Source organism: Prionailurus bengalensis, chromosome E4, assembly GCF_016509475.1.
Source record: "Prionailurus bengalensis isolate Pbe53 chromosome E4, Fcat_Pben_1.1_paternal_pri, whole genome shotgun sequence".
NCBI classification, from domain to species: Eukaryota; Metazoa; Chordata; class Mammalia; order Carnivora; family Felidae; genus Prionailurus; species Prionailurus bengalensis.
The window spans coordinates 16,734,375-16,744,496 of record NC_057360.1 but is presented as its reverse complement, the minus strand read 5'-3'; the positions used below and the strand labels follow the sequence as shown (position 1 = coordinate 16,744,496).

Sequence of the window (10,122 nt, the reverse complement as noted above, 5' to 3'; positions counted from 1 at the left end):
TGGAATGCAGGTACCTGGTGATTTTGTTTAAAGAGAAAAAGATGTTAGGGGCTCTGGAACTGAGCCAGGTGTACAGCTAAGGACTGAACCCACAGCCATTCTATTTGTCCCTCAACTGCGATGTAAGGAAAATACTGCAATTTAGGCATTCTGTGGAATGTGCTGAGTTTTGGAGGTTAAAAAGAGCTCTTACAGGAAAACTATGAGAGTCACAAAGCACAAAAGAACATCTTTAATTTAGCTGGCCATTTCATAAGGCAACTTGTACAAGGCTTCCTGGAATAAAAGCATAAAGTACCAGCAAAGCTAAAAAATTATACTGAATGATTTACAGAAACAAGTACCAAGATGCAATTTTTCTAGCCATTATATTTAAACAACAACAACAAAAAGATTACCTTTGCTAAATCACCGAGTAGGGAATATTAGTCAACACACACTCAAGAATGCTGGATTATTTTCTTTTTGGTACAAGGAAATGAATATTATAATGAAAGATGTCAGGACCAAACAAATAATTCTGTAAAAAAAGTATTATTTGATGGGTGTAACAAAGGGTAACATCCATATCGGTTTCATGGGTTGTAGATGATATAAACACAAGTGAAGGGGACTTAACTTTTTAGAGTTTAATGATCATTTTGGAGGAAAGGATCTACCACGAGCAACTTGTAGCACGTGCTCCCGGAGTCGAGATGGCTCTTCCTTAATTTTTACTTCCAAGAATGTGTTACTCTTAATTGCAACATGTGGCACAGACGAGAATCCCTGTGGCACTACAGAGTTTAAGGTCCTTGCTAAGAACGTGTTCAACAATGAAGCCAAGGATGAGTATCACTAAATGTTATTGTACATGCTGGCAGCAGTTTGGGTGGTGCAAAGGACCGAAGGCCTCCAAACTAGCTTAGAAGATGGGAAAATTGGTTTTGTCCTTACCAAAGGATTTCCTGCAAGGACGATCCACACAGACATGTTAAATATCATTGAAAAAACTATTTCCACCAACTTTTAAACACTAGCTTTCCCTTTCCAGGAGATAAGTATTTCTATAAAGGTTTTGTATTCAATCAAAAATGTTACCAATGCATTCGCATCTCTTCCTCTCGGGTACCAAGGGCACATTTGTAGGGAGATACAGAAATCAGGAAAAGTTGCCCAACAGTAAACTAAGATGATGTGAGGCTGGCCTGTATTTCCCATTTCATAACTTTAAAAAGCTACAGCATATTAGTGTTTCCTTAGCAAATATATGTCAATATCAAATGAAATACTCTGTCCCTGGTTCTCTATTTCATTTTAAGCACAGTGCCTGTACCTGGGCCTCTCTAGGCTTGTCTGGTAAAGGTTCCCTAATGCTGCAGCTCGCACTAGACCCTCCTGACTTCACGTTTGCTGCAAGTGTTCATACTTAGGAATATGCAATCCCCATGCAGTTTCTCAAAAGGACTCGTTAGAATACTAGGGCCAAATGGTTTATCTTCTCCTGCGTTTATCAAAATCCCAGTGCCTTTCATCTAGCGTGTATTGTCAATAGTCTATCTTATTCTATGATTCTTGCCATTTCATTTCCAGATATACCCAACAGAAAATGAAAATAAACTAATTCCTTTTGGGGACTGCTCAATCCCAGGTTTACTCTTTGGACAGGATTATCGTTATCCAGGGAATCACTTTCGGGAAGAAACCTGATGGTCGTCACGAATGGCCCCACAGTGTGCTTTCTGTGAATAAGTCCTGAAAAGTTAAGAGCTTTCGGTTTCAATCTTTTTTTCTTTCTTTCTTCTTCTTTTTTTTATTTGCTGTGACAAATATCATCTTATCACTTCAACCTTGGAATAAAAGACATCTCCATTTTTATGGAAGATTAAAGTAATTATGAATAATTAGTTCTAAATAAAAGGCATTTAGTTCTGAATTACTTATTTCCAACTAAACATCAGGCATATAAAATAATGTGTAATCACTATGATGGAACTGAACGTGGCCTCCCATGAAGAAGCTCGAAAACAGGTATTCAACATAAGTCAGGGCAGTTTAAGTAACATCCCTTTGAAAAGTATCAAACAAGAAAGAGAGCTACTGAAAGATTCTGGCTTGCTTTCTGGCCTCCTTTACTTTCCTTCAAAGGGACACTGGGGAGAGTCCTCCTGGGTTTCTGTCACTTTGATCATTGTGCTCTTGTGCTCGGGCGAGGCTGGAACTATGTGCTCTCCTTGGGTGGCTGGGTGGCCTGTGGTGGCTGCAGCGGCTGGGTGCCCGTGGCCGTTTTGATAGAGTTCAGGGTTTTGCTAAACCAAGAGTTTTTTGCAGCTTGGATTTCATTCATAAGGGCTCCTCTCTGATGTTCAAGTTCCTAATTAAAAAAAGAAAATCATTGCATTGTATAAATGTTTACCCTCTGCCCCCCAAATTAAGAGTATACTGCTTTTTGGAATCCCCAAGTCTGTATGAGCCATAGCTTTCCTCCCACAAAACCCAGGAGAGATTAAATTGGCTTCTTAATGCACTTTAGAGTTAAAAGAGTTACCGCTGAAAATCAGAAACTGCTTTCTCTGAACAGTGAAATGAAACCTCATTTTATCCACCCCCCCACCTCCCCCACCCCGGGCAATCTCGGTCCAAATTTAGGCTCGGGTTCGAAACCACAGCTAAACATAGACGTGTGCATGGACTGAATCTGAATTTTCACTGATAGTGTAAGCATGAATGAGTTCTAGTTCCAAACACATGGCCTTTGCCCCTGAGGACATACAGGGTCCAGCACAAAAATTGGTTATGGCGATGGGTAAGGATCTTGGGGAAAAGGGAATGGGGAACAGTCCATCAGAATCCAGGATGATTTTTCTAATTATGTTATCTTCCAACATGGAAAGAGATTATGGGAAAAGGGATCTGGTAAAACCAGGTAAAGACGAAGGATAAAAAGCCTCTCCAAGAAGCAGGGGTATCAGCCAATGTTCAACTGTTCAGGGAGGGATAATGGAGAAAAGTCTGGCCTTTCATTTTCAGGATCAGCTACCAAAGTGGCTAAGTTCGATGAGAAAGGACCTTGGCAAAAAACACAAAAAAAACGGAAAAAGCATATGCCTAAGTTCCCCCAAGATCTCATTTTAATTATTACATTTTCATTTAAAACTATGCATTTATGTCACTGCTTAAACACGATGACGTAACATGCGACTACGTGGGACACCTCGGTAGGCAAACAACGTAATCACCTATGGAAGCGTCTCAGACTCTGAGCCAGACACGCACGTTCCAAAGCGTGAGAAGGTGTCCTGGCGCCCTAACTGTGTGCTCCTGTTGATCCTTTACCAGATCACCAACCTGGATTTTGCACTTAGCCTCCACCAGCTGCAGCTTGGTCTGCGCCAATTCCAGCTCCAACTCCCTCAGCTGCTTCTTCAGGGAGTCCTTCTCGTCGTCCGGCTCGATCCCCTGGTCCTCTCTGCTGATGGCCGCTAGTTTCAAAGTGCCCTCTTTGCTGAAAATGTCACTGCAGTGTTTACACGTCATCATCTTACCCTGAAACATCCGAAAGGGATAACCAACCTCAAACCATTTCATAGCATAACGCGTTTCCTGAAACAACAGGACACGGGTTTTATTGAGACTCTGCTTGTGGTCATCAGATGCAGGTCTGTTTCTCGAGGTAATTACTTGTCTTGTGCTGCCACCAAAATGGTTTTAGTCAGCACAAAACCCAACTTTGCAAGATAGGTGCTCCTTTTTTTCCATAAAGTATCTCTAGGGAGACCCTGGAAACGGAAAATATTATAGCATCTCTCTGAAATCTGTTCTAGGAATGTTGGGCTTCCACTCCTCTTCCTCGAGCGCCATGCCATATGCTCTACAAGCAGTGTCTCATTTAATCCTACAGCAAGGTCATCAGGTACTATTAAAACCCCCATCGTACCCCGTGAAGGAACTCAGAGTTTAAGTACCTAGCCCACAGCAGACTGAGAAAGGCCATGATGACTAACCTAAATCTATCCTTGCAACAAATAAAGCTTAGGTCCTTTTGTTCAGCTTTAAGCGAAGATGACCATTACTGTTCTAGGTAATGAAGGTAACTCTGCCACATGCCGAGATTGCCAGTCAAGCACACAGCACTCTCTTCAAGACAACAGTGCTATTGTTGTCTTAAAATATATGGAATATTTCTATTTTAATGTACTATCATTATAATCTGCCCACAACAGAAACCATACTCCTCTCTTCACACACACACACACACACACACACACACACACACGCACACACACACAGAGCAACTCTCCCCACACTTCTGTGTCATTGTGCCTATTTCTACCATTTAGGCCTGAACACTTTGGGGTTATCTTCTCATTGCCTCCTCCTTCAATCCATAGTCAGCTGGTCATTAAATGATTTCTCTGACATGTCCAAGCTCTCCCCATCCCAGGCCTGAATCCCTAAAAGTCACCTTCTCAGCCCCCACTGATTTCTTTCTTCTCCCATCCTTAAAGCACTCTTCAGATTCCTACCTGATTAATATTCATTAGTCACTTAAAAGATATTTGTAACTCTCAAGAACCTTTTGAGGATAATCAGCCCACTACTGGCACTAAATAGGCACACAGCAAGTATTTGTTATATATATTTATTGTTGACCAAATAAAATGTTAAAAGTGGTGGCTTTTGATCGGGGTCTTAAATGATGAAAAGTTTACCAAGCTAGGTAAGCAGTGTTATTAGGCTGAACTGAGGGAGGAGGACATTTCAGCAGGGAGAACACTGGGTGCAGAGACACCGGCCCTTCACAGGACCGCAGGGAGCCTGAGACGGCTCGAGCGGGAGTAAATGGCGCAAAACGGAGAGGCAGAAGTGAGAAGGGTTCTCCACGGCCATGATGTAACGGTCCTTAAATGTAATGCTATCAAATCCTGCTTTTATCCTACAGAAAATGCATTCACTCACTCTATCCTGTGCTATCTGTTGGAGAGAGACCAATGAGCCTCATGACGCTGCAGTCAGGCGAACACGCTGAGTACAAAGCTGTGGTAGAGACTGCAGGTTCCCACCAGATCCGTCTCCCACGCTGCCAGCGGTGAGCCTGACGCAGGGCTCCCCTTCTTCCTTGATAACAGAACTCCTGATTTTATTTGGGCTGGCAGTTTGCCCAGTTACAAGGTGCCATTTCCCAGACTCCCCTGAGGCAAGGTGTGCCCATGAAATTAAGTTCTGATATGTGAGCGGAAGGAAGTGTGGTAGGGAGCTTAAGGAAGCTACTCAGAGCTCACCCTGCTGGAGCTGGGCCCTCGTACCTTCACGTCTCCTTCCAGCCTAACATTCTACCATGGAATGTGGGTGTGATGGAAGAAACTCCAGTTTGACAGGTTTGACTTTTAGGTCACCGTGAGGATGGAAGGTCACTAATGCTGTGGATGTGGGTCACTAATAACTAATGAGCTTGGACTGCTGATGAAACCAAGGATCTTTCTAGCCCTAGACTTATTTTTACATGAGAGAATCAACATCTTCTATGTTTAAGCCAATGTTGATTTGGGTTTCCTATATGTGGCCAATCTAAGTCTAAACTGATGCACAGAGACAGTCAAATATACACTGGGGAATGCTCATTCTGATCACAGAGTAGAGGATTATCTGAAGGCGGAACGGTGTCATGGGAGGATGGAAAAATCAAAAGCTGCAGCATCGCGCCAAACGAAATGAAAAGGAAGTAGCTCTGATGAAACAGGATGTAGTATGGAAATGACTAAGGGTGTGGAGAGTAGAGTCCCACTCCCTGGGTTCAAATCCTGGCATTACTGTTTACCGGCTAAGTGACCTTACCTATTTTAGTAATCATCAATAAAAACAAGACATGGTAAATCATTAAAAAGAAGATATAATAGTATCTACCTTCTCAGAAGCTGTGAGGATTAAATGGGGAAATCCTTGGAACAGTACACACAGTAAGTGTTTAATAGGTGTTAGTTATTCTTTATTCAGCTAAAACAAGTTCAAATTCCTCTTCCCAAATATCATGGCCTCTCATTAGATAACCCTACCTCCTTATTCAGTATTTCCCTCTATTCCTTCGTACATACTCTAATCACACAGTCTCCTTGATGAAATACCAAAATGCTCATTCCAATTTCTGGGTCTTCAATAACAGTTTTTTCCAGAATGTCATTAAAAAAAATTTTTTTTTAATTTTTAATGTTTATTTATTTGTGTGTGTATGTGTGAGAAAGAGAGAGAGAAGAGAGAGAGAGAGAAAGAGAGAGAGAGAGAGAGAGAAAGAGAGAGGGGCAGGCAATGCAGGCAGGGGAGGGGCAGAAAGACAGGGAGACACAGAATCCAAAGCAGGCTCCAGGCTCTCATCTGTCAGCACAGAGCCCGATACAGGGCTTGAACCTGTGAACCATGAGATCATGACCTGAGCCAAAGTCAGATGCTTAACCGACTGAGCCACCCAGGTGCCCCCAGAATGTCTTTTTAAAATCCTTCTCGGGGCGCCTGGGTGGCGCAGTCGGTTAAGCGTCCGACTTCAGCCAGGTCACGATCTCGCGGTCCGTGAGTTCGAGCCCCGCATCAGGCTCTGGGCTGATGGCTCAGAGCCTGGAGCCTGTTTCGGATTCTGTGTCTCCCTCTCTCTCTGCCCCTCCCCCGTTCATGCTCTGTCTCTCTCTGTCCCCAAAATAAATAAACGTTGAAAAAAAAAAATCCTTCTAACAGAATTCTACCCATCCTGCTTCAGTCCAACCTCCTCCATAAAGTCATCTCTGGTCTGTAGTTCTTATGATTTTGCTTTCTCTACAACCCTGATTGTCATCCAACTCAACGCTGACTTACATGCTTTTGAACTATTTCCTAAAGGTTTCATGTGCATATGTGTAACTTGCTCCTGCAGGAAAATTCTAAGCTTCTTGTTATACATAATTTCCATAAAACAATAGAAGTCATAGCTGTGCACATAGTTGGATGCTCAATAAAACCTCAAGTATCCACGTAAATCCATTTCATTTCTATTTCCACAAAGATTTTAGTTCAGGATGGTTAACCCTTTTATGCCAAGGCACTTCATCAACTGAGTGTTGGTCAGTGTAAAAAGAATGATAAAGGCTAAGTACGAAGAGGGGTAAAGGTGGACCAGAGAGCAAAGGTATGAGCCCCAAATTCTGGGGATTGGGCGGGGAGATGACCAGCTTTATAGTCACTAATAATCTCAGAATGTTTAAGAAAAAAACATGTTTGGAATACAAAGTCAGAACAAGGTTCATATTTCAGTTCTCATGTCTCATGTTTTCAGGTTATAAACTTATAAAAATATGTATCTATTGTATGCCAACTACTAAGCTAAGCACTTTATATATGTTATCTTATTTAATCTGCAAAATAACCTGATGAGGCAGGTAATGTTATGTCTATTTTACAGGATACAAAATAAAGCTTCGAGAGGTAAATAACTTGTCCAAGTTGTTAAATGAATGCATTTATTCACTAGCATGAAACCCGAATATATTCAAAGAGAACTCTGTCAGGTTTCTGTAACACAGATCACAAGAGCTGGGTGTGCCCACACTGCCTCTTAAGAAGACCAATTCACGTGGTTTACTGTGGTTTCTATGGAATAAGTGATTGCTATTTTCACATAATCAACAAAAGGAGTTTTACCGCCAGGGGGCAGCATATAAAGAAATGCCATTGGTTTTCTTTAAAAACAACCCTCTAAAAAACTGGTGGAGAGCAATGGGATGATCCTCCTGGGTTGCACCCCGAAGCCGCATCGATTCAGGCACAGGTGGGATGCAGGCTGCAGAGGCCTCCCAGGTGTCTACCGTCCCAGAATGCTCAGGGGCCTCTTGGGACAAGGCTAAAGTCCTTACCACCTGCCTCTGACAAGCCCTAAGATTTATGGGGATGCAACCTTTCTGCTGGCTGGGAAGAGGATCGCGCCCCAGTCGGAGACAGATGCTGCTTCCCACAATTCCTAAATCCTTTGAAACAACGAGAGGGGCAGGGTGGGTGTGATGTCTCACAAACTGTCCTGCCCGTGGGGCATCCACACGGGCTGACTGTGTGAATTTGGGAGAAATACCAGAGATCTGTTTCATTCTTCCTCACCTTTACCACTTCCAGCTCCTCCTTGCTGGCTGTTTGCTGTTTCTCCAGTCTGGTACTTAACTGGGAGCAGATCTGAAGAAAAGAAAAGAGTTTCTTTACTGGAAAGTAGACCGACTCTTGCACAGCACGGGCACATGACTGTTTATCAACTCATATGAATTACTCTCGCTTCTCGGATGATGCTAAAGAGATTGAGCAAAAGAACAGCCCCACAAATGCAATGCGCATCAGAAAGCCTGACAGTGTTCTGTGTGTAAAGCCTATCTTAGTCTTAATTAGAGGAAAAACACGTGGGGTATTTTGATTTCTGTCACTAGCCAAATCTGTGACTAGTTCCAGTGGATTCCTGTCCTATTTTGGAATCAACCTATGGCATCTTTGCTGAGTGTCAGTTCTGTGCAAGGTACCATTCTGGAAATCTGATGAAAAGAATGCTGGACCAGAAACTGCTCGTGTCTACAGTCACACAGAGAGTCTCTGTTTTCAATTACCAGAGTTTCCCTAAAACGTGGCAAAGGGGATAAAACAGTTAAAATGACCAGAAATTAATAAAGACTAAAATTCTGATCTCGTGGTTTGGCAACACGGAGTGAAATAAAAAGCCTGAGGTCCAGCTCTAGTACTCTCCTTGGGCAAACTCACGAATCTAAGCTTCAGTTCTCTCCTCAACACTAAGTGCCGTGCTGTGATAATCAATGGGGAAAAAATGTACGTAAAGGATTCAGTATAGCACCTGGCCTATCGTAAGTGCTCATTAAAGAAAATCTCATCATCATTGATTCTGAAAGAAGGTGCTAACAAGAAGTACTAGGAACAGGTAGAAATCAGTGCTTTCAAAGCTAAAACCAACCAGACAAACAAACAAACAAGCCATTTGCTTAAAAAAAATACTAGAAGTTCAAATTCCTTGAGTAACATACGAATCTTTTATTTTTGAAAAATGGAATAAAAAACGTTAGGGGATGTCAAATTTTAAAGTGCAACTTGAACTAAAAACGTAAAAGATCTACTTCTATTACCAAAACAGATATTTTTAAAAAAAATCCCAGTCTACTCAAAACATGGCTCTAGAGAGCAGGGCCTGCTTGTTGCGTTCAGTTTCTGATTTCTCCAGCTCTCAGCCTGTAAATGATGACTAGGGCTGTATCAGCTGATGTGAAAAAGAAGCAGTCTCCCCAGTAATTTTGGCAAACCAGAAACCCTTTCAAATAACCCCGAAGATTCCATAATATGGACAATAATAGCCAATTCCAACTATAGAATGCTTTTGGATTATGTTTTATGTCCTAATTATCTTCAGACAGATGGGTCCGTTGCCTTTACATGACTGGTAATGCCTGCCAGATAATATTTGAGAACAGTCCCAAAGATTACTATTTTGAAGAGTGCTACATATGGTGGCCACCCATGGCCTAATGTGGGGATGGAAAAAAACCCATTTGCAGTGATGGCAAGTTCCATAGCGCATGGTCTTTAATGTTCCTCGTATTGCCTAATGTCTACCCATCCCTTCTTCTAGTTATCCAATCGGAAAATCTAGGGATCGGTGTTTTCCCTGGTCTCGCAAGAAATGACTACATTCCTCTTCTCCATTTTCATTACTACTTATTTTAGTTCAGGGCCCTGTATTTTCTCACCTGGCCTCTGCTGTTAGCCTCTTACTGGTCCGTATCTTTGCTTGTGGGACTCCCCCATTGGTTTCACATTTCTCACTGGGACAGATTAGTGCCACCAGTATTTCCCCCATCATGCCACTTTCTTGCTCAAACATTCCTACTATAAACAGAATAAAATCCAAGCTCCTCGGTCTAACTGAAGAACCCTCCTTGAACTGGGACCTAACTCACCTTTACTTCTTTTCTGTACTTGAAACTCTTGACAAAGCAAAACTATTTCTGTTCGCTAACCTATCTCTGTGGCTTTGCATGTGTCCTCTGTTCCCCATTTCTTTCCTCCTCTGCCTCCGCACACACAAATCTTGCCTCGCCTTCGAAGCACCGCTCAAATCAACCCTCCTCCAGGAAGGGTTTT

General features: G+C 42.4%; 1 protein-coding gene across 9 annotated transcripts in view; it reads right to left on the bottom strand.

Annotated features, from left to right (window-relative positions):
• Positions 1-209: 209 nt before the first annotated feature.
• RABGAP1L (RAB GTPase activating protein 1 like) overlaps positions 210-10,122 on the bottom strand; it is a 758,000-nt gene continuing 748,087 nt past the window's right edge. For all 9 annotated transcript variants that reach the window (XM_043568487.1, XM_043568489.1, XM_043568488.1 and 6 more), the window contains 3 exons: positions 8,092-8,163; positions 3,328-3,525; positions 210-2,353 (listed from right to left, as the gene is read on the bottom strand). In XM_043568487.1, coding sequence (XP_043424422.1) covers positions 2,201-2,353; positions 3,328-3,525; positions 8,092-8,163 — 423 coding nt within the window. In that variant the 3' untranslated portion in view covers positions 210-2,200. The remainder of the gene's footprint in view (positions 2,354-3,327; positions 3,526-8,091; positions 8,164-10,122) is intronic.